General features: G+C 63.0%; 4 protein-coding genes across 7 annotated transcripts; 3 read left to right on the forward strand and 1 right to left on the reverse strand.

Annotated features, from left to right (window-relative positions):
- Nucleotides 1-269: 269 nt before the first annotated feature.
- FBXL16 (F-box and leucine rich repeat protein 16) lies at nt 270-4,323 on the forward strand. Its single transcript, XM_063414337.1, has 5 exons — nt 270-1,042; nt 1,820-2,328; nt 2,638-2,722; nt 3,296-3,359; nt 4,172-4,323. Exons 1-5 carry the CDS (start codon nt 347-349, stop codon nt 4,318-4,320), a joined length of 1,503 nt encoding a protein of 500 aa, XP_063270407.1. The 5' UTR covers nt 270-346; the 3' UTR covers nt 4,321-4,323.
- A 2,620-nt stretch (nt 4,324-6,943) lies between these two features.
- WDR24 (WD repeat domain 24) lies at nt 6,944-14,984 on the forward strand. 3 transcript variants are annotated; one of them, XM_063413976.1, is made up of 10 exons: nt 6,944-7,061; nt 7,724-8,644; nt 9,003-9,180; nt 9,903-10,578; nt 10,654-10,769; nt 12,604-12,725; nt 13,037-13,141; nt 13,216-13,553; nt 14,337-14,521; nt 14,625-14,984. In XM_063413976.1, exons 2-10 carry the CDS (start codon nt 8,164-8,166, stop codon nt 14,791-14,793), a joined length of 2,370 nt encoding a protein of 789 aa, XP_063270046.1. In that variant the 5' UTR covers nt 6,944-7,061; nt 7,724-8,163; the 3' UTR covers nt 14,794-14,984. The 3 variants fall into 3 exon arrangements, with proteins under 3 accessions (XP_063270046.1, XP_063270047.1, XP_063270048.1); XM_063413977.1 differs by having other exon boundaries at nt 7,002-7,133; XM_063413978.1 differs by having other exon boundaries at nt 7,060-7,166.
- Nucleotides 14,985-15,171: 187 nt separating this feature from the next.
- JMJD8 (jumonji domain containing 8) lies at nt 15,172-17,033 on the forward strand. Of its 2 annotated transcripts, none has more exons than XM_063413980.1 (9): nt 15,172-15,333; nt 15,417-15,500; nt 15,723-15,771; nt 15,861-15,957; nt 16,081-16,149; nt 16,219-16,338; nt 16,422-16,489; nt 16,572-16,774; nt 16,848-17,033. In XM_063413980.1, the coding sequence occupies exons 1-9, from the start codon at nt 15,181-15,183 to the stop codon at nt 16,926-16,928; spliced, it is 924 nt and encodes a 307-aa protein (XP_063270050.1). In that variant the 5' UTR covers nt 15,172-15,180; the 3' UTR covers nt 16,929-17,033. The 2 variants fall into 2 exon arrangements, with proteins under 2 accessions (XP_063270050.1, XP_063270051.1); XM_063413981.1 differs by having other exon boundaries at nt 15,175-15,333; nt 16,640-16,774.
- Nucleotides 17,034-17,188: 155 nt separating this feature from the next.
- On the reverse strand, nt 17,189-21,086 carry STUB1 (STIP1 homology and U-box containing protein 1). The gene is made up of 7 exons (XM_063413979.1): nt 20,796-21,086; nt 19,730-19,928; nt 19,457-19,622; nt 19,235-19,325; nt 18,683-18,739; nt 18,450-18,566; nt 17,189-18,091 (listed from the first exon to the last, which is right to left on the reverse strand). The coding sequence occupies exons 1-7, from the start codon at nt 20,979-20,981 to the stop codon at nt 17,966-17,968; spliced, it is 942 nt and encodes a 313-aa protein (XP_063270049.1). The 5' UTR covers nt 20,982-21,086; the 3' UTR covers nt 17,189-17,965.
- Nucleotides 21,087-21,379: the final 293 nt, after the last annotated feature.

Raw genomic sequence — 21,379 nt, forward strand, 5'->3', positions numbered from 1 at the left:
TCCAAACCAGTCTCTGGATCTTTCATGTCCCATTGGCCATGCTGGATTCTAGGCTCAGAGTGGGATGTGAATGCCCAGGGACAAACCCCCATCCATCCCTCATCACAGGGAGACGCCAGGGTCATGCAGCTTCTGGGAGGACCCTGCTCTGTGTCCTGGACATGTCCCCTCTGTAGCTGTGCCCAGCAGCCCTGCACCACCTGGTCCCATGTGCCACCCTGCTCAGGGACCCCCAGGATCTCCCCCTTCCCTGGTGGCACCCCCCTCTCCCAGCCGTGGCCACCATCCCTACCAGACCCACAGCCCCTCATCCCACACCCCTGTGTTACAGAGAGACCTGTGGAAGATGTCGAACCCGAGAAACGGCGACACCAAGCCCCCATGTTTGCCCCGCAATGGACTGGTGAAGATCCCCACGCAACCCAACGGCCTCGGCTCCGCCAGCATCACCAAAGGCACCCCTGCCGTGAAAAACCGCCTGTGCCAGCCTTCCTCCGTGCCTGCCATCCTCAGCCCGGCCTTAGCCCACCGCAGCGACCTGCCCATCCCCAGCCTGGCCTCCCCGCTCTCCTTGGCCACTCTGGCCAGCGTCTCCTCCCCTCCCGGCGCTTCCTTGGTGGGACTGAATGCGAGCGAAGGCTCGGAGCAGCCCTCCCCCGAGCGGCTGCCGGGCTCGCCCTCGGAAAGGCAGCTGGCGGTGGACGAGAAGATCCTCAACCGCTTGTTCTGGTACTTTTCAGCGTGCGAGAAGTGCGTGCTGGCGCAGGTGTGCAAGGCGTGGCGGCGGGTGCTCTACCAGCCCAAGTTCTGGGTGGGCTTGACACCCGTCCTGCACACCAAAGAGCTCTACAACATCCTGCCCAGTGGAGAGAAGGAGTTCGTCAGCCTGCAGGGCTTTGCCGTCCGCGGCTTCGACGGCTTCTGCCTCGTGGGCGTCTCCGACCTGGACATTTGTGAGTTCATTGACAACTACCCCCTCTCCAAGAAGGGGGTCAAGTCCATGAGCCTTAAGAGGTCGACCATCACAGATGCGGGGTTGGAGGTAGGTGACCCTGCTGAAGTGGCTGAGATGTGCTGGTGGCGGGTCATTCCTGGTGGCCCTGGGGACACACACGTGGGCAGAGTTTTCACTGGTCACAGGGAAGGAGCAGGCAGGTGGCATGGCCATCCCACAGTGCTGGCAGCACTGGGAGGCCCTGCCTGTGGTCTGGGATGGGTGCAGCCTGTGCAGGGTCAGGAGGCTGTTGGGGCTTCATCCCTGCTGCCTGTGGGTGCTGCCAGGAAGGCAGAGCCAGGTGAGGTGGCCGTGCTGCTGGGCAGTGATGTGACAGTGGGTGACAAGCAGGGCTCTGGGAGCGGGACATTCCTGCTTGACTGGTTGCTCCCCAACAAGGGGGTCACCCAAGGGACTGAGGGTCAGATAGAGACAGGGCTATTCAGGGGGCTATGCAAGGTCCCCACCGAGATCCTTGCCCTGTGCCATGGCCAAACACAGCACCAATTACTCCATGGGCACATCTCACCTGAGCAGTTCCTGTGCTGGGAGTGGGCATCAATCCCAACCCTGCCAGCAGCACCTGGCACAGTGCTGGGGCTGCACCCAGGGGTCCCTGCCTGTCCCTTCCCATTCCCCACTGACACTGGCATGTCCCAAGACAGGCATTGACGCCATGCCAGGGAGGACCCAGGGAGAAGATTGGACCCAGGCAAGACTGAGAGCAGTGGGAGGAGCCACAGGGGGCTCCGAGGGAGCTGGGGCAGGGGCACAGGGATGCAGAAGGGTGGGTGGCAGTGCCCCTGACCCCCTGCCCCTCGGCAGGTGATGCTGGAGCAGATGCAGGGCGTGGTGCGGCTGGAGCTGTCAGGCTGCAACGACTTCACAGAGGCCGGGCTGTGGTCCAGCCTCAACGCCCGCATCACGGCGCTGAGCGTCAGCGACTGCATCAACGTGGCCGACGACGCCATCGCTGCCATCTCGCAGCTCCTGCCCAACCTCACTGAGCTCAACCTGCAAGCCTACCACGTGACGGACACGGCGCTCGCCTACTTCACCGCCAAGCAGGGCTACACCACCCACACCCTGCGCCTCAACTCCTGCTGGGAGATCACCAACCACGGCGTGGTCAACATGGTGCACAGCCTGCCCAACCTGAGCGTCCTCAGCCTCTCGGGCTGCTCCAAGGTGACAGATGACGGCGTGGAGCTGGTGGCCGAGAACCTGCGGAAGCTGCGCAGCCTCGACCTGTCCTGGTGCCCCCGCATCACCGACATGGCCCTGGAGTACATCGCCTGCGACCTGCACAAGCTGGAGGAGCTGGTGCTCGACAGGTAAAGGGCTGTGCTGAGCCATGCTGTGCCATGCCGTGCCATGCCATGTTAAGCCATGCTGGGCCATGCCATGCTAAGCTATGCCAAACCATGCCATGCCATACCATGTTGAGCTACGCCATGCCATGCCATGCCATGCCATGCCATGCCGAGCTGTGCTGTGCTGTGCCATGTCACCCCATGACAAACCATGCCGTGCCAAGCCGTGCCATGCTGAGCCACGCTGGAAGCAGAGGGTGCAGCATGGGGGCCATGGTTTGGGGGCACCTATGGGTGACCAGCTGGCCCTGACACACCGTGTCCTGGCAGGTGCGTGCGGATCACCGACACTGGTCTCAGCTACCTGTCCACCATGTCATCCCTGCGGAGCCTCTACCTGCGCTGGTGCTGCCAGGTAGGTGTGGAACACGGCTGTGCCCGTCCTGGCTCAGCACGGCAGAGAGGGCATGGTGGCACCTCCCTGGGGATGGGCTGTGAGCTCAGGGTGGGCTCCTGGGGCTTGCTGAAGACCCCAAGACTTGGTGCCAGGAAGCAGAGAGCTCCTGGGAGCTCAGCAGGACTCAGCCCTGGCACCCTGACCCTGCATCCTTGCCCCAGTGCCAGTATCCCCAGACCCAGTACTCTGCTGCAGCACCAGGCTCCCTGCCCTGGCTCTCTGCTCCCTGTTGCACAACCTAGACCCAGTACCCCAGCCCTGCACCCAAAATCCTGCCCCAGCATCCTGCTACAACATCCCACATCCTGCTCAGGCTCCCCTCCCCAGCACCCAGCTAGCTCCCTGCACCCTGTCCCATCACAGTTCCCTGCCCTGGCACCCAGAGCAAGCACACTGCCCCAGCATCCTGCACCCTGCTTCAGGTTCCCAGCCCTGGCACCCAGTTCCCTACCCCAGCTCAGCAATGCTGAGCCCTGCTGCTGTGGTTGTCCCCACTGTCACCCCTCATCCCCATCCCATCTTCTTTTCCAGGTGCAGGATTTTGGCCTGAAGCACCTCCTGGGCATGGGCAGCCTGCGCCTCCTCTCGCTGGCTGGTGAGACCCTCATCCTGCTACCAGGGACCAGAGACCCCTGGGGCTGGGGAGCCACTGGGCATGGGGACAACAGAGAGAGCCCTGGGGCAGCCTGGGGACAGCCTTGGGACAGCCTGGGGACAACCTGGGGACAGCCTGGGGACAGCCAGCATCCCTCCAAGGCAGCAGGCACCTGCACCCAGCCCAGCTTGTGGAGAAAGATCCACAGCTGTGCTCTTGGGGTGCTGTGTTTTTCGGGGTGGTGGCATTTTGAGAGCTATGCTTTTGGGATTCAAAATTTCCAGTATGTTGGTTTTGACGAGCTGTTATGGGGGGCACTCTTTTTTTTTTTTTTTTTAAATATTGGTGCTTTAGTATGCTGGGTTTTTAGGCTGACCTTGGGATGCAGGCATTTTGGGTGTTATTTTATGGGTTGTTGGTGTTTTGGAGCACTATTCTTTAGCATGCTGGTTTTCTGGGTTGTGGTGGGGTGGGTTTGGGTGCTAATTTTGATGGTCTTGATATTTTGGGGTGCTGGTGCTTTAAGGTACTGGTTTTTGTGTGCATTTTTGAGTGCTGGATTTTTTAGGCACTGATATTTTGGGTGATTTTTTTTAAGCATTGGGGGTTTTAGAGTACTTTTTTTTAGCACGCTGGGGTTTTTTGGGTTCTGACTTTTGGGTGTGATGAGTTTTGAGGCGCTGGGATTCTGAGCACCTCGATCCTTTGGTCGTCTTTGGGATTATGGCGTTTTGGGATGCTGGTGTCTTTGAGATGCTATTTTTGAGAGGCGCTGGTGTTCCGGGCTGACAGCGCACCCTGTCTCCTTGCAGGCTGCCCCTTGCTGACCACCACGGGGCTGTCGGGGCTGGTGCAGCTGCAGGAGCTGGAGGAGCTGGAACTCACCAACTGCCCCGGGGCCACCCCGGAGCTCTTCAAGTACTTCTCCCAGCACCTCCCGTGCTGCATGGTGATCGAGTAGCGCCGGACCCGGCCGCCCGCTCCCGCGCCCGCCCCGGCCGCCATCGCCCACCCCATCTCCCTCCGGTTGCTGGGGGATTCGAGAGACGCCCCCGATTCCAACCAAGCCCGGATATCCCCCGCATCGACACCCCCGAGGGACGCGGAGCTCCGGGGGGAGATGGGGGAAGGCGTCGCCCCTGGCCGGAGCCCCCCCGGGTACCATGTAAATTCCCCCCACGCCGCCGCCACCGCCCGTGCTCCTCCCGCTGTCCTGCCAATCCCTTCCGGACAGACGAACGGACATCGTGGAAGCCCAAAGTGGGAAGGCGACGCTGTGTGACCCCCCCGGCCGCATCCTGCTCCCCCCGCCCCGGTGCCGAGCAGGCACACGGCCCCGCCACCAAGGATGCTCCTGGGGACCAAAGGATGCTCCAAGGGATGGGCGAGAGGAGGATGCTTATTTTGGGTGGCAGCGGAGGCTGGATGGGTCCCCTCAGGCCCCCGGAGCGGGTCACCGAGCTCACGCCCCCCTCCCCCCGTGCTGCGTGTCCCCTCCAGCCCCCGCCCCGCCTTCGGGACACTTCTTCCCGGTGAATAGGATGTCCCTCTCCGCCCGCCCGCCGCCCTCGCATGCTCGCTTGCTTCAGTCTCGTGCTACGGCAGGTTTCGGGGTACCCGGGGGGACGGTGACAAGTGACAGCCCCCACTGAGCCTCTCCACGTGGCTTCGCCCCGGCCGGACCCTGCTGCGGGAGCCGGGCTCTCCTGGCGAGCGTCCCCCGTGGCCCTGGGGACCGCACTGCACCCCGTGGGGCTGTGGGGTGATGCCAACGCCGAGGAGCGACCCATCCGTCTGGGATGGGACATCCCTGGGGACCGGGCCAGGTCTGAGCCACCACGGCGACACCGGCAGCGCAGAGAGACGACAGGAGGTGGCACCCAGGACACACCGCCACCACCACCGCTCTTCCAGCTGAAAAGCCATCGCCCCAACGCCAGCGGCAGGCGGGGGACCGGGGGGAGCCCCGGGCTGAGCCGAGACGGGACCGAGCCGGCGCGGGGCTGGGGTGCCCAGGGGGACCCAGCACGGGAGGGGCTCGGCGGCTGCCCCCGGGGCATTGCCCGCCGCCGCACCGGCCGTGGGAGGAGTGTGGGCATGGATACGGACACGGGCACGGACACGGGATGGGCACGGACACGGACACGGACACGCTTTCGGTTTGTTTTGCCTTTGTACCGGCCGGGAAGGAACTGCTGCACCAACCGCCGCCTCTGCTCTCTCCTTCGACCGAAACGCCCTTTTCTGACCCCAAAATGGCACAAAGGCCCTCGTGGCCCTGGAATGGGGTTTGGGAGTCCTCGGGGCTGCGGGACAGGGCAGCACTGCTGGGGCCCGGGGCACACAGAAGCGGGGGTAGGGGGCTGCCTGCACCCCCAAACCTGGCAGTGTCCCCAGACACTGGGGCCAGGCAGGACAGCGGCACATAGAGAGTCCCCCACCCTGCAGGTGACAGCAGCAGTTTTGGGGTGCCATAGCCCTGCACAAGTCCCTGGTCCCAGGTTACAGACAGCCCCAGCAAAGGCCCCATACCCTCCTCTGCATCCCCATGGGAGTGGCCCCCATACCCCCTGCACCCCGACTCCCCTGTGCACCCCTATATCCCTCCAGAGCATCTGTACACCACCAATGCACCCCATATCCTCTCGGCACCCTCATTTCCCACCCCGTAGCCTGGCCCACAAAGCACCCACACCCCCCTGACCCCCATTTATCCCCCTGCTTCCCCATCCCTCATGCAGCCACATCCCTCTGGCACCCCCACTTCCCTGGACCCCACATCTCCCCAGCAGCCCCCCACAATGGCACATGCCACAGCCCTTCATGGCAGTGTGCCCCCATGCCCCCCAGTGCACCCCTATAACTCTCCAGTTCACTCCTACACCCTCAGTGCACCCCGTATCCCCTCGGCACCCCCTTTTCCCACCCTGACCCCTAATGCACCCCACATCCCACTAAACCCCATTTTCTCCTGCACTCCCGCTCCCTCTGGGATACACCTCTGGCATCCTCATTACCCCAAATCCCACATCTCCCTGACACTGCCTGATACACCCCGTGACCCCCTGGTACTCTCCTTCTCCTCCTGCGCCCCCAGTCCCCAGTACACCTCCTATCCCTCCAGCATCCCCCTTCGTCCCAGAGAACCCCCACTCCCAGTGCACCCCACATCCCTCCGACACCCCTCGCCAAGGCACCCTATGTCCTGCAATACCCATTTATCCCCTTGCACCCCTATTCCTACTGCACCCCACGTCCCTGTGGCACCCCCGGGCCCCCAAGGCTCAATGCCCGCCTCATCGCCCCGCCCCCAGCGCGCCCCGCTCCGTGCCGGGGCTGGGCCGTGGGCGGGGCTTCACACAGGGGCGGGGCTTCTTGGGAGACACGGGGTGGGCGGGGCCTGCTGGATCCGGGGAGGAGGCGTGGCCTGGCGCAGGGGGCGGGCTCGGAACCAGGGCGCGGTCTACAGACGGGGGCGTGGTCTATGGACGGCATCAGAGCTGCGGAAGGGGGCGTGGTCCTGCCACAGAGGGGCGGGGCTGAGCGGCAAGGGATGGCGGAGAGCGAGCGGCCAGGCGGCAGGGGGCGGGGTCTGACGGGAGGGGCGGGGCCCAGTGGCGGAAGGGGGCGTGGTCTGGCGGGAGTTCCGCGGCGGCGGCGGGGCCTGCTCGGCCCGAGCTCCTGGCGGGGAACCGGCACCGGGTACGGCTTCGGGAACGGCACCGGGCGCGGCTTCGGGAACGGCACCGGACACCGGGACCTCGCACGGAGCGGGTCCGGGACCGGGTGGCAGCGGCAGGGGACTCTGTGAGGCGGGAGGGGCTTGTGAAGGGGCCCTGGGGGCTCTGAGGGGTGAGAGGGGACCCTGAGGAGGATATAGAGTGGGGAGGGCCTCTGAGGAAACACTGAGTGGGCTCTGAAGGACTGGGGGTGGGTCCTGAAGGGCTCTGGGTCAGGAGCGGGCCCTGCAGAGGGGGAAATGTGGGGTCTGAGGGGTCCTGGGGGCTGTGAGTCAGGAGGACGGAGATGTGGAGTATGAGAGGGCTGTGAGTCAGAAGAGGGCCCCGATGGGGTGGGAGTGTGGGATGTGAGGGGCTGGGCGGTGGCTTCAAGGGGTAGGAGAGGACCCTAAGGGTGCCCTGAGAATGGGAAGGGGCCCTGAGGAGGTGGGAATGTGAAGAATGAGGGATCTGTGGGACGTGGCAAGAGAAGGGCAGAAGGGCTGGAGAGGGCAGGGCTGTGGCAGGAGCTCAGCCTGGCTCTGGAGGACACAGCCTGGGGGACCCTGTGATCTCTCCAGGAAGCCTGGAATAGCTGCTGCCCCCCTCTGCTAGAGAAGGAGGGTCATGCCCTGGTTCTTGCAGGCTTTGGGGCTCCAAGTGCCCCGCGGAGGTGACGTGGCCTCTCTTCACCCCACCTCGTGCTGCAGATGCTGCTCACTTCAGCCACAGCGCTGTACTTGACCTACATTATCAGCAACAGCGAAACATCTCAGGGTGTGGCTGAGGAGGGAAGAAGGAACCCAGAGAAGTTTTTCAGGAACTCCCTGGGAGGGACCCACAGAAGGCAATAGGAGGAGAACCCGGAGTGGGGCTGTATCTCCCTCCCACAGGCAGCTCTGTGGCTTCTCACCTCCACAGCCCGTTGATGCAGCCACAAAAAGCCACGGTCAGAGCCACCAGGGCCTGGCAGGAGCCACAGGAGGCCAGCCTGTCCCTGCCCAGCTCTGGCTGAGGTGGAGCAGGGCGGCCGTGTGGGTGTGCAGGCAGCCTTGTGGAGAGAGGACAGCACCCCGAGGACAGCCATGGAGAAGATGGCCAGGGTCACCACTGCCCTGGGGGGCAACGCGCTGACCGGCCGCACCATGTTCTGCCACCTGGACGCCCCTGCCAACGCCATCAGCGTGTGCCGGGACGCCGCCCAGGTGGTGGTGGCCGGCCGCAACATCTTCAAAATCTACTCCATTGAGGAGGAGCAGTTCGTGGAGAAGCTGAACCTCCGAGTGGGCCGCAAACCCTCGCTGAACTTCAGCTGCGCTGACGTGGTGTGGCACCAGATGGACGAGAACCTGCTGGCCACCGCTGCCACCAATGGCGTGGTGGTCACCTGGAACCTGGGCAAGCCGTCCCGCAACAAGCAGGACCAGCTGTTCACGGAGCACAAGCGCACTGTCAACAAGGTGTGCTTCCACCCCACCGAGGTGTACATGCTGCTCAGTGGCTCCCAGGATGGCTACATGAAGTGCTTTGACCTGCGCAAGAAGGATTCTGTCAGCACCTTCTCTGGTACGAACGTGGCTGTTGTTGTCCTGTGCATTTCCCTGTGGGGAAGCAGAGTTTGGGAGCTTGGTCCTTCCTTTGCTTGTCCCCTCTCCCTTAGGAGAGGCAGGGGTTGGTGGCTTTGCCCTTCCCCTTGCCCAGGAGGAGGGTTTGCTCAGGGTGTGATGCCCAGAGCAGGGAAAGAAGGAGCTGAGAGGGATTTCGGTGCCTTTTTTTGCCTCTCAGTAGTGGCTGGGTCTGTGTGGGAGATGGAAGACAGTCACAGCACTCCTTGCTACCCCTTCTCTTTGCGTCAGGGACTCCCACAGCTCTTCCAGTGGGATTCTGAGCTTTGCTGGAGCTCTCACCTTGTGTCCCCTCCCAGGGCAGTCGGAGAGCGTGCGTGACGTCCAGTTCAGCATCCGGGACTATTTCACCTTCGCCGCCACCTTCGAGAACGGGAACGTGCAGCTGTGGGACATCCGCCGGCCCGACCGCTACGAGAGGATGTTCACGGCCCACAACGGGCCCGTCTTCTGCTGTGACTGGCACCCAGAGGACAGGTGAGCGTGGGGCCAGGCCCTGCCAGCCAGCTGGCCCTGCGGGACAGGAGAGACCCCAAAAACAGGATTGGGATTCTGTGGGGAAAAGCACGGTCTGTGATACCCTGTCCGCTTGTGTCAGGGGCTGGGATGTTGCTGGAAGATAGAAGGGATAGTTGTTTTGAGCATCTGGGGTGGTGTAAGAGTATATTTGATAAATTAGGGGGATTTGAGGCACTGGGTATCTTGTGGTTGGGTATAGCAGGGCCACAGCAGCCTTTTGCTCCAGTGCTCAGCTTGAGGAAGGCACTACTTGGTTGCTCTGGGGCACAGCTTGCTTGTGTTCAGTTGTGCTTCCCTCCTGTCTTTCCTGGGAGGTTGCTGGGAAGTGTGCAGGTCCCTCCTTGCTGCCTGCCAGGCAGTGCTGCCACTGCTCATGATCTCAGAGAAGCACTGAAATACGTTCAAAATGGCCTTTTCCTCTCTGCTGTGCCTGGCCAGTGGAAAGCAGAGCCTGAGGGAACTGGTCTTACTGGGATGTGGCTCCAGAGGTACAGGGCCGTAACTGGGATGGGAAGGAGGGTGTTGCCTGACCTGGTTGTTGCAGAATGGAGGTGTCAGGGGAACTCCTGGGAGGATGAGATTGCAGGCCCAAATCCTGCAGTGGGGACGTGGTCACACCTGCGCTGTGAGCGTGCCACGGTGGGAACAGAGAGGTGAACACCGATCCATCCCCGTCCCAGGGGCTGGCTGGCCACGGGCGGCCGCGACAAGATGGTGAAGGTGTGGGACATGAACACGACGCGGGCCAAGGAGATCTACTGCGTGCAGACCATCGCCTCGGTGGCACGGGTGAAGTGGCGCCCCGAGTGCAAGCACCACATCGCCACCTGCTCCATGATGGTGGACCACAACATCTACGTGTGGGACGTGCGCCGCCCCTTCATCCCCTCCGCCATGTTCGAGGAGCACAAGGACGTCACCACGGGCATCGTGTGGCGGCACCTCCACGACCCCTATTTCCTGCTCTCGGGCTCCAAGGACAGCACCCTGTACCAGCACATCTTCAAGGACGCCAGCCAGCCCATCGACCGCGCCAACCCCGAGGGGCTGTGCTACAGCCTCTACGGAGACCTTGCCTTCGCCGCCAAGGAGAGCCTCATCTCCTCCGACTCCAACCGCAAGCCCTACATCGGGGACCGGCGCCACCCCATCTTCTTCAAGCGCAAGCTGGACCCCACGGAGCAGTTCGAGTACATCTCGTCCTCCAGCGCCCTCAGCGTGTTCGAGACGGACGTGGAGAGCGGCAGCATGGACTGGTTCGTGCACACGGCCAAGCAGTACGCGCTGGCCGGCCGGCCGCTGGCCGAGCTCTGCGACCACAACGCCAAGGTGGCCAAGGGACTGGACCGCAACCAGGTGGGCTGCAGGACCGGGGGGTGCTGCAGGGGGTGGTGGCCTGGAAGGGTCTGACAGGGACTCTGCTCCACGCAGGTGGCTCAGACGTGGACCATGCTGAGGATTATCTACTCCAGCCTCGGCGCTGTGTCGTCCACAAACCTCAACCACAGCATGGGGAAAGGCAGCACTGCGCTCCCACTCATGAACAGGTACAGGGGGTGGGAGCCGCAGGGAGTGATGACAGGAGTGGGATAACTGCATGAGGTGGGGAGTGGAAACAGCTCCTTGGCTGGGATGGGGTTATGGAATCACATCATGGAATGCCTAAATGGTTTGGGTTGGAAGGGGCCTTAAAGCTCATCTCATTCCAATACCCTGCCATGGACAGGCACAGATTCCACTGGCCCAGGTCTCTCCAAGCTCTGTCCAGCGTGGCCTTGGACACTTCCAGGGATCCAGGGGCAGCCACACTTCTCTGCACCGTGTTAGGGCCTCCCCACCCTCACAGGGAACATTTCTACCTCATAACTAACCTGCCCCAGACACAGGGAGTGAGCAGGGGCAGCTCTCCCTTAGGCTGTGCTGGTTTGCATGTTGGCATTGTTTGAACGCAGGCATTTCCCATGTTGGTGTGAGAAGTGAGTGCCCAGCCTGGACTCGAGCTGTGCAGCCCCACACACTGCTCCCCTCCCTCCTTCAACCCAAGTTTGGCCTGTGGTGGCGCATGGGGCTGGGATCAGCTTTGCAGTTACTGAATTCATGAATCACAGAATGTCCAACATTGGAAAAGTCCTCTGAGGTCATTCCCCCAGCAGCACTGCCACGACCACCACTAAAGCATGTCCCTAAGCAGCACATGTATATGATGTTAAACATCTCCAGGGGTGGAGACTCCACCACTGTCCTGGGCAGCTGTGCCAGTGCCTGACCACCCCTTCCATGAAGTTGTTTTCCCAAGATCCAATCTAAACTCCTCTGGCACAATTTGAGGCCGTTTCCTTTTGTCCTGTCCCTTGTTCCCTGGGAGCAGAGCCTGACTCCCCTAGTTCCCCCCTCCTGTCAGGAGTTGTGCAGAGCCAGAAGGGCCCCCCTGAGCCTCCTTTTCTCCAGGCTGAGCCCCTTTCCAGCTCCCTCAGCTGCTCCTGGTTCTCCAGCCCCTTCCCCAGCTCTGTTCTCTTCCCTGGACATGCTCCAGCTCCTCAATGTCTTTCCTGTCGTGAAGGCCCTAAAAGTGACCCCAGGATCTGAGGAGAGGCCTCAGCAGTGCCCAGGGCATTGATGGTGACCAAGGACTGGGGATGGAGAAGGTGTCTGATGGCTGGAGCTGGAACTGCTGGTGTGCAGAGGTTTTCTTCTGGAGCCTTTCCAAGGGAGAGCACAGCCCAGCTCTGCCAGTAGCTCACCGGTGTGGAGAGCCTGTTGTGGGCTGATGAAGCAGGAAAACTTGTTTCTCCTCTTCTCAATGACATAAACGTGAGGGGTGAGGACTCCAAATGAGCTGTCAGACCTCGCAGGGCTGGGTTCCCACAGTGAGTGGCAGATCCTCAAATAACACCAAAGGAAACAAGCACTGTCCTTGACCAAGCTCTGCCTCCAGCTGGGTGGCTGTGCCGCTGTCTGAGCCGCGGCAGCCTGGGGAGCTGGGCTCTGCTCCAACCCCAGCCCTTCCCTTTCCCATCTCGGTGAAGGCCAAGCATGGTGATGCATAATAAACAGCCAGGCACCTTGGAGCGAGGCAGCTCCCCTTCACCTGCCTCTGAGGGGAAGGAGATGTAGCCAAGAGCCTGCTCAGTGCTGGAATTCTCCAGGGAGGCCTTTGCAGTGCATGTGCAGTGCCAGCAGGCTCGGAGGAAGGGCTGTGATCACAGTCACAGTGTGTCTTTATTTTTAAGTCACATGGTGACTTCTGCCCACGAAGGGATATCACTGCATCTCATATTTCACCATTCAAATTCCGACTGGACACCTGTATACAGGCTGTTTGCTGGCTGAAGTGGAAACTTTATACTCCTCTGACTATTAAATTTGGCTTTTTTTTCCCAGCTTTAACCTGAAAGATATCCCTGCTGGGCTGGGCAGCGAGTCCAGACTGGACCGCAGCAAAGGAGAAAGCCGCACGGAAAACATCCTCATGGATTCCTCCTCCACCCTGATCAACAACGAGGGTAACGTTCCTGGGTGGGCACAGTCCCAGTGCCACAGCTCTTCCCTCCTCAGCCATAGACAGGGGATAAACTGGGGCATTTCTCCTGTGGAGTGGCTGGACGTGCTGCAACCCAGGGTGAAGGACACCAAGCCCAGGGTGCTGCAGAAGGACAACTTTCCCCCATGACCTGGGGTGACAGTGACAGTGGGGGGGAGCTGAGCGGGGGAGCTGAGCTTTGTGGCTCAGGCACGGCCTGGCATGCTGGGGCAGGACACTGGGAGGTGGCTCCAGTGGTGTAATGAGCTAATTTCTCTTTCCCTGGGTGCACAGACAATGAGGAGACAGAGGGCAGCGACGTCCCTGCGGATTACCTGCTGGGAGACGTGGAGGCAGATGAGGATGACCTGTACATGATGGACCACGAGAACCCACATGGTGAGCGCACCGGGGGAGGCGTTGTCTGTCCCAGCTGGATTTTCTCCTGCTCATTCCTGCTCTGCTCCTCGCAGCTGAAGAGCAGGAATACAGCCTTCCCCAGGAAGCCTTCCCCCTGCGCCATGAGATCGTGGACAACCCTTCAGCCCTGGACCACCTGCAGGACAAGGCTGACTCCCCCCACGTCAGTGGCAACGAGGCCGAGACGGTGTCGCTGACCCCCGTGGAGTCCTTCTCGCTGATCTCCATCTCCCACTCGCTCTACGAGAACCGCCTGCCCTCCGACTTCTTCAGCCCCATCGTGCGGGACACGCTGCTCTTCTACGCCGAGCAGGGCGACGTGCAGACAGCCGTGTCCGTGCTGATCGTGCTGGGAGAGCGCATCCGCAAGGAGATCGACGAGCAGACGCAGGTAGAGCCCGTGGGGACAGGGCCACTCCTGCTGGGACCCACAGCGGGGGCATCCCAATGGGATGGGATCCTGCCTGGTCCTGGGACACGTCCCTTCTCCTCCAGCCCCTGGCAGGCCAGCGCTAAGCCAGGGTGAGCAGCTCCAGGGTTCCGGTGCCTGCCCTGCCACCAGTCCTGGCAGGGACCTGAGGTGAGCTCTGCAGGGCCAGGATGGGGAGGTGACCTTGCCCTGTTGATCTATCCAGGGAAGGATGCTGTTCCCCAGCATTGCAGAGCCATTCTCCCACAGCAGGGATCACAGAGTCACAGAATCCTTCAGGTTGGAAAAGCCCTCTAAGATCATCAAGTCCACCCATTGCCCCAGCACTGCCAATGCCATCACCGAACCATGTCCCCAGATGCCACATCAACACAGCTTTTAGATCCCCTCAAGGGATGGGCACTCCACCAGTGCAATGGGCATCCTGTACCAATGGTTCACCACCCTTTCCATTAAGAAATTCTCCCTAATCCAAACTAAATTCTCCTAATCCAAACTAAACCTCCTCTGGCACAGCTTGAGGCCATTTCCTCTTGTCCTGTCCCTTGTTCCCTGGGAGCAGAGCCTGACCCGCACCTGGCTCCACCCTCCTGTCAGGGAGTTGTAGAGTGAGAAGGCCTCCCCTGCGCCTCCTTTCTCCAGGCTGAGCCCCCCAGGGGAATCTTGTCTTTGGGATGCAGGGCTGGGGTCCTGAGGGGGGTTTCAGGGTGGAGTGGAAGCTCAGCTGTCTGTGGCTGTCCCCAGGAGCACTGGTACACGTCCTACATCGACCTGCTGCAGCGCTTCCAGCTCTGGAACATCTCCAACGAGGTGATCAAGCTGAGCACATGCCGTGCCATCAACTGCCTGAACCAGGCTTCCACCACCCTGCACGTCAACTGCAGCAACTGCAAGAGGCCCATGAGCAACAGGGGCTGGATCTGCGACAGGTGAGGGTGCCCAGAGGGGCTTGTGGGGCAGGGGACTGGGGTGGGTGCCCTGTTCCCTCTTGTGGCTCTCCCTGCCCATGTTCACCCAGATCTCCCTGTGCAGGTGTCGGCAGTGTGCCAGCATGTGTGCCGTGTGTCACCACGTGGTGAAGGGGCTCTTTGTCTGGTGCCAGGGCTGTAGCCACGGCGGCCACCTGCAACACATCATGAAGTGGCTGGAGACCAGCTCCCACTGCCCTGCTGGCTGCGGCCACCTCTGCGAGTACACCTGAGCCCCCCGGAGGACACCTGAGCCCGTGTTGGCAGCGTGGTGGCGCAGGGGGTGAGCGGGGCAGGCAGCGTGCCCTGCCCCTTAGCCCTGGCACCGCCCTCCCTGTATTTATTTGTGTAAATAAGGGCTGGGGGTGCAGCCCCTGCCCGGCCGTTTTTTTACTGGATTAAAACAAAGCAGCAGTTGAATCGAGCCATGACTCCTGTCTTTGCTTCGCCTGGATGCAGCCTCCCCCGGGATGGGCCCCGGACCCTGCGGTGTCCCCAGTGTCCCCATCCTGTTGTCGCCTTGTGCCGCGAGGCCACTTTAAGCCGTGAGGTGGGTACCGCTTTCCGCTGCCCCGTTAAATTCTGGCCCGTACGGGAGCCCGTAGCGACGCGCGCAGCCAATGACTATGTGCACCGTGCTGTCGCGGTGCATGCCGGGAATCGTAGTTCCCGATGCCCCCGGTGCCGGTCTCGATGGCGGCGCGGCTGTTGCCGGTGCTGCTGCTGGGCTGGGTCCAGCCTGGCGCCTGCACCGACCCTCCGGGCGGCGGCTGGTAAGGGCAGGGACTGCTCCGGGGCCGCTCCCGATGCCGGTCCTGCTGCCGGTGCCGGTGCCGAGCGGATTCTCCCGTTGCAGGCTGGCGGGCACGGTGCCGGAGGAACCACGGTGCACCGTGGAGCGAGCCGATGCCTCCCTCACCTACTCGCTCTTCCTGCAGCGGTACGGGGGACCCGGGAACGAGGGGGGGGGGGGCGCAGACCCTGGAGTCCCGGGGGAGAACCTGGGGGAAGGGGGTCGGGACGGATCCCGGTGCCCCGGGGGTGGTTGGGGGCCAGTCCCGATGCCCCGGGGTGGGTCGGGGCTGGTCCCGGTGTCCCGGGACGGGTCAGTGCGAGTCCCCGTGCTCCGCCCGTGCTGGACCCCCCTGGATGCCGCCCCCAGGTTCGCCTTCTCCCGGCCGGTGATTCTCAGTGGGGTCACGGACAATTCGGTGAGTGCCGGGAGGGGCAGGGGGTTCCGGGTGGGACACACCTCCTGGTGCCCCGGGAGCGGCGGCAGCATCTGCGCTCTATGCCCCAGGCGTTCCGAGCCCTCTGCACCCGGGAGAAGCTGCTGGCGGCCTTCGGGCCCTTCCCGGTGCGGCTCAGCACGGCCAACACCTACTCGTACCGCAAAGGTGAGCCCCCGCCCGGCCGCGGGAGTGCCGCTTCCCCCGCTCATCCCTCCCGTTTCCCGCTCACCCCTGCCGTTCCCCCGCTCACCCCTGCCGTTCCCCCGCTCATCCCTGCCGTTCCCGCAGTGGATGTGCCGTTCCAGGAGTACGTGGATCACCTGCTGAAGCCGCAGGACCCGGCCCGGCTGGGCAGCGGTGGGTAGCCCCGTCCCGACTCCCGCAGCCCCCTCCCCTCGCCGGGCTCACCCTCCCGTGTCCCCCCAGACACCCTCTACTTCTTCGGGGACAACAACTTCACCGAGTGGGGCCCGCTCTTCCAGCACTACGTGCCCCCTCCCTTCCGCATCCCGGGCACCAGCCCCGCCTACAGCTTTGGGCTCGCAGGTGGGTGCGGGCTGGGAACCCGCGGGTGGGATTGCCCTGGGACTGGGGGCTCTCCCCGGCACCAAACCCCGCTCCCACTGCAGGCTCAGGCTCCGGCGTTCCCTTCCACTGGCACGGCCCCGGTTTCTCCGAGGTGATTTTTGGCAGGAAGGTGAGAACTGAGCCCTGGGGGAAGGATTTGGGGAGGAGGGCGAGAAACAAGCCCCTAACAGCTGTCCCTGGGCACTGGGAAGCCCCCCTGGGGCTGAGCCCAAGGGGCTGGAGGGGAATTGGGAGGGGATTTGGCCCCGGTGTTTTCCAGCGCTGGTTTCTGTACCCGCCGGATAAAACCCCGCACTTCCACCCCAACGAGACGACGCTGGCCTGGCTCCAGCACACGTATCCCACCCTGCCAGCGGCCCAGCGCCCGCTGGAGTGCACCCTGCGCCCTGGGGAGGTGAGTCCAGGGGCTGCAGGGGACCCCAGGCTTCCCAGCCAGAGCCATGGGACCCCACAGGTGTCTCCTGCAGGTCCTGTACTTCCCTGACCGCTGGTGGCACGCCACGCTCAACCTGGACACCAGCGTCTTCATCTCCACCTTCCTGGGCTAGGGCTGGCAGGGACAAGGACAAGGACATGTCACCACCACCCCAGCCAGGGCAACCCTCAGGGAAAGGCAAAAAACTTTGGGACCAACTGCCTGAGAAAGTTGTGGTTTTTACCAGGCTTCACCCTCCCCCTTGGATTAAAGTTACTCTACTGAAGCACACTGTGTGTTGCTACATCCCTGGAGCAAACCTGGTCCCCATGGGATGGCACTGATTCCCAAGCCAGGATATCCCCAGAAACGGCTGCCATGAACCACTCCAGATCCTTTTCCACGTTTATTGCTGATTTTTTTAATTCTTTTTATATATATATATACTCTTTTTTAATGGACATTGGCAAACTTCCAGAGGGCGCTCAAAAGCCAGGCAGGCTGTCGGCCGACCGAAGCGCTGGAATCTCAGTTGGATGCAAGTCTGTTGGTTATTTCTTGTGGGGTTTTAAAGAGATTTCATTAAAAGGAACAAGAACTTTGACCCAGGTGGTTGTTCTAAAGGAACCACAGCCCCAGTGGGAAAGGGGAGGTGGGAACCAGCCCCTTCCAGCCCTGGGGCAATTGTCTCCCAGGAAAACCCAGAGGGTGTGTCAGCATCCCGGCAAGTGGCTGTTTACTGGGAACAGGACCCAGCCCTGGCCAGGCAGGAGATGGAAGGAGGAGGAAACAACTCTAAACACAGGGAAGGATGGGGCTCCAGGTGCTCATCTCGGCAATCCCTGTGGCAGTCCCTGGAGTGGGACGTGCTCTGTGGGGACTGTGGCTGCCCTGGCTGAGGGGGTGACGGACACGATGGTGAGGCCACTGCCGAGGAGCCAGCATTCCAACCCCCAGGCAGGTCTTGGAGCCGGAGAGGGGCGCCAGGGAGCCATGGTGCCCGCCCAGCTGCTGTGGCTCCTCGGGAAGGGGACATGGGGCCGTGCCCTCGCCCAGCACCAGGCCCGGGGCAGCTGGGGCGGAGAGGGAACAGCCAGAGAGCGAGTAAGGCATGGTGCCAGCCGGGGGAGAGCCAGCTGTGCCAGGGCACCCAGCGCTGCCCCCGGCCCCTCAGTAATCCTCCACCCAGCCGTTCTCTGAGATGAACGCGTCTATCACCTCCTTCATGGCGAGGTTGGGGATCAGCTGGTCCTGGGTCAGGGGACTCCGCGTCACCGGGTCGAAATGCCCCACGCGCTGTGGGGGAGGAGCGCGGGGAACCGGTTACTCCACGTGCCCCGGCTCGGCCTCGGGGCGCAGGCGGCTGCGAGGCCAGCGCCGCGTGGCATCTGCCCCAGCAGCCGGGCACCTGCCCGCGGGAAGAGCCCTCGGAGGGGCCTCCCAGCAGGATGAGGGCAGGTCAAGGTGCAAGACCTCTGCCAAGAGCCGCCTCTGCTTTGGGCAGGGCCTGGCAGCACCTGCTCCACAGGGAGCTGCCCGGGCAGGTAACCGGGACCAAACCCCGGGAGCCTGCGGAGCCCTGAGTTAAGCAAAAAGATGCCTTCCCACCCAGGCAAGATCCTGGGAAAAACCCCTGCCCCTGGCCTGGCAGTACCTGGAGATGCTCCTCAATGTCCTTCCTGTCGTAGGTGATCCCGCTGGGCGTGATGCAGGGCTCTCTCATCAGCTCAAAACTGATCTTCCCGCACAGGTAGTCAGGGATGTCTCGCTTCTGGCTCGAGAGAGGCACAGCTGGGTCAGGAAAGCGGGCTGGGAGGTGGTGCTGTCCCAGAGGGAGGAGCAGGGTACACAGCAGGTTTACAGGAACACAGGCTGGGACACACTCACCTTCCTCTTCTCATCCACTTGGGAGAAGAGCTCGTCCATGTCTGCCAGGTATTTGTCCTGAAAGAGAAGCCCCTGAGGACAAGGGGTCCCTGGTGTGCAGGACTACAGGCCCCCAGGGACAGTCCCAAAGCCTCCCACCCATGGGTGTTGTGGCAGGTCCTTGGTGGCCCCTCTGCCTGTGCAGCTCCTGGCTGGACCTGGCAGGACTGATGGAGCTTAAAAATAACCTTCCTTTGTGGGCCAATTTTTATCTGGGATTAGTCCCCAGCACCCAGACCCACATGTGGCCAAGAGCCAGTTGTGTTTCCTCAGGGAACAACAGGCACAGCAGGCATCAACTGCTGCCAGGCTGGGACAAGAGGTGCCAGAGCAGCGGAAGGTGTCATGGGGGACACAACAGCCCTGCAGTGATGGCCCAAGCTACAGAATGAAGGCTACCATGCTGTGTCCCAAGGCCTCCCAGCTTTCACCTGCACAGCTGCAGCCCTGCAGCTTCCCTGGCTGCAGCAGAGCATGAGGATGGGATGAGGAAGCCCCCAGCCCCCCACTCACGTGTTTGGCCTCGATGCTGGCCAGCTGAACACGGCTCCGGCTCTCGTCCATGTTTTCCTCCTGCTGAGTCTTTCGGCACTCTGCCAGCTCCCTAGGACAGAGTGGGAGATCAGGAAGATGGGGAGAGCACTGTCGCTCCCTTCCCTGCTGCACGGCTCTGCAGAGGCACCTCACACAGAGCTGTGACAGTCTGGTGGCACTAAAAAAGCCTGTCCACATTACCTCTCCTTCTCGGCCACGATCAGCTTGGTCAGGTGGGAGTGCAGCTCGTTCTCCTGGTTGATCCGCTTCTCCTCAATGCTGTTCCAGCGTTTCTTCTTGGCAATGCGCAGCGCACTGGGGATGTCATCCCCGAAATTCAGCCGCTGTTCCTTGGCGAGGTTGTAGGCTGAGGAGAGAGAGGGCACCTCAGAGCCCATGGCAGCGTCCCCGTCGCCGTCCCTGGCCCTTTCCCAGCAGACAGGAGCAGAGGACAGTGGCAGCGTGCCCGCTCACCTCTCTGCAGGTTGGCGATGGCCTCGTCGTAGTTTTCCATCTCCATCTGGCACTGGCCCAGGAAGAAGTGAGCCTTCACGGACTGCCCGTCCAGCTCCAGCGCCCGCTTGCAGTCGGCCAGCGCCTTGTCGTGCTGCTGCATCTTCAGGTAGCACAGGGCCCGGTTGGTGTAGTACACGGCCACCAAGGGGTTCCGGTTCTGCGGGGACAGGCCCATGTTGGCGGCGGCGGGGCCAGGACGTGCTGGCAGCCGGGTGACAGCTGGGTGACTCGGCGAGCCAGCGGCGCAGCACTGTCACCCTGGGCAGGGAGAGCCAGCAGTGCCAGCGGGGGCGGGCATGCTCTGGGGAGGTGCTGGGATGGATTGGGGACAGGCTGGGGCCGGTCCCCATAGGGCAGCTGATGTCCCTGCCCCCAGAGGGGACTGTCCCCCCTGGCACCCCGACTGCCCCAGGGTGGGTCTGCCCTACCCAGCACAGCTAGGGACAGTGCAGGGTTTAGGGGAAAAGGCTCAGGGAGGGAGCACTCTGGGGGGGTGTAGGGCAGTTCAGCTTGGAGTTGGGTGGGGGAGAGGATGGGCTGGGGGTGTCCAAATCCAGAGACAGGGCCAGGGCCAGGGGGGTGCCTAGACCAGGCCTAGGCCAGGCCCAGGAGGGGGGAATCAGGCTCAGAGATGTGTCCAGCCACCCCCAGGAGGAGCCAGGCCCAGTGAGGGAACAGTGTCCATATTAAAAGGGTCCCATCTCAGGGGTATCTTGGCCAGGCCCTGAGGAAGAACAGTGCCCAGCCCAGCCCCTCCTGCTGATATCCAGGCCAGGGCTCAGAGCTGTCCAGGCTGGGGGAAGGCCCATCTTGCGGCAGTCAGGGCCAGGTGTGTGGCGGGGGTGTCCCATCCCTGGAGATCCCACCCCAGGGTTGGCCAGGCCAGGTCCGGGAGGATGTCCAGGCCAACGGGGAGGTTCCAGCCTGGGGTCATGGAGGCTGGGGGGAGGTTGGTGTGTCCCGTCCCCGGGGAGTCCCGTCCCGGGCCGGTCCCGCGCGGGCCGGGGGCGCCGCTGGGACTCACGATGGCGCGGCCGTAGCAGGCGGCGGCCTCGGGGTACTTGCGGCCGCCGAAGAGCCGGTTCCCCTGCTCCTTGTGCTCCTGCGCGCTGTGGCTCTTCTCGGGGCTGCCGCCGCCCGCGCCTCCCGCGCCCGGCCCCGCCGCGCCGGGCCCCGCCGCGCCGCCCTCGCGCTCCTCCTTGCCCTTCATGGCGCGGCCCGGGCCGGCCTGGGGCCGCGGCTCCGCTGGCTCGGGCAGCCCCGCGGCTCCGGCTCCGCGCTCCGGCCGCGCACTGCGACAGCGCCGCTTCCGGGGCGGGGCCGGGCGGGGCGGGGACACGGCTGGGGGCGGGGCCGCTGGGGGAGGGGCTGGGGCGGGGCTAATAAACAAAGGGGCGTGGCTAGACACTTGAGGGGCGTGGTCTGTCAGCAGGGGTGGGGAGGGGCCCCGGGAGGGGGCGTGGCCAAGGAGTGATTGTGCTGGGGGCGTGGTCAGCTGCAGGTGGGCGCGGTCTGGGAATGGGCGTGGCCAGGGCGGGTTTATGGGGTTGAACCGGGATGATGGATGGAGGGGATGGGGGCGGGGCGACAGGAGGGGCGGGGTCATTG

Source organism: Prinia subflava, chromosome 17 (genome assembly GCF_021018805.1).
Source record: "Prinia subflava isolate CZ2003 ecotype Zambia chromosome 17, Cam_Psub_1.2, whole genome shotgun sequence".
Lineage (NCBI taxonomy): Eukaryota > Metazoa > Chordata > Aves > Passeriformes > Cisticolidae > Prinia > Prinia subflava.

What these genes read in the sequence shown, in the direction of transcription:
- STUB1 (XM_063413979.1), bottom strand. Translation starts at nt 20,981, where the DNA reads ATGAAGGGCAAGGAGGAGCGCGAGGGCGGCGCGGCGGGGCCCGGCGCG. An exon ending in CCTGCTACGGCCGCGCCATC is followed by an intron (nt 19,929 to 20,795) that starts GTGAGTCCCAGC and finishes CTGTCCCCGCAG; the next exon opens with AACCGGAACCCCTTGGTGGC. An exon ending in AAGTGGATGAGAAGAGGAAG is followed by an intron (nt 18,567 to 18,682) that starts GTGAGTGTGTCC and finishes CTCTCGAGCCAG; the next exon opens with AAGCGAGACATCCCTGACTA.
- FBXL16 (XM_063414337.1), top strand. Translation starts at nt 347, where the DNA reads ATGTCGAACCCGAGAAACGGCGACACCAAGCCCCCATGTTTGCCCCGC. An exon ending in GAGGAGCTGGTGCTCGACAG is followed by an intron (nt 2,329 to 2,637) that starts GTAAAGGGCTGT and finishes GTGTCCTGGCAG; the next exon opens with GTGCGTGCGGATCACCGACA. An exon ending in ACCTGCGCTGGTGCTGCCAG is followed by an intron (nt 2,723 to 3,295) that starts GTAGGTGTGGAA and finishes CTTCTTTTCCAG; the next exon opens with GTGCAGGATTTTGGCCTGAA.
- WDR24 (XM_063413976.1), top strand. Translation starts at nt 8,164, where the DNA reads ATGGAGAAGATGGCCAGGGTCACCACTGCCCTGGGGGGCAACGCGCTG. An exon ending in GACTGGCACCCAGAGGACAG is followed by an intron (nt 9,181 to 9,902) that starts GTGAGCGTGGGG and finishes TCCCCGTCCCAG; the next exon opens with GGGCTGGCTGGCCACGGGCG. An exon ending in AGATCGACGAGCAGACGCAG is followed by an intron (nt 13,554 to 14,336) that starts GTAGAGCCCGTG and finishes GGCTGTCCCCAG; the next exon opens with GAGCACTGGTACACGTCCTA.
- JMJD8 (XM_063413980.1), top strand. Translation starts at nt 15,181, where the DNA reads ATGACTATGTGCACCGTGCTGTCGCGGTGCATGCCGGGAATCGTAGTT. An exon ending in CACCTACTCGTACCGCAAAG is followed by an intron (nt 15,958 to 16,080) that starts GTGAGCCCCCGC and finishes CCGTTCCCGCAG; the next exon opens with TGGATGTGCCGTTCCAGGAG. An exon ending in CCCGGCCCGGCTGGGCAGCG is followed by an intron (nt 16,150 to 16,218) that starts GTGGGTAGCCCC and finishes GTGTCCCCCCAG; the next exon opens with ACACCCTCTACTTCTTCGGG.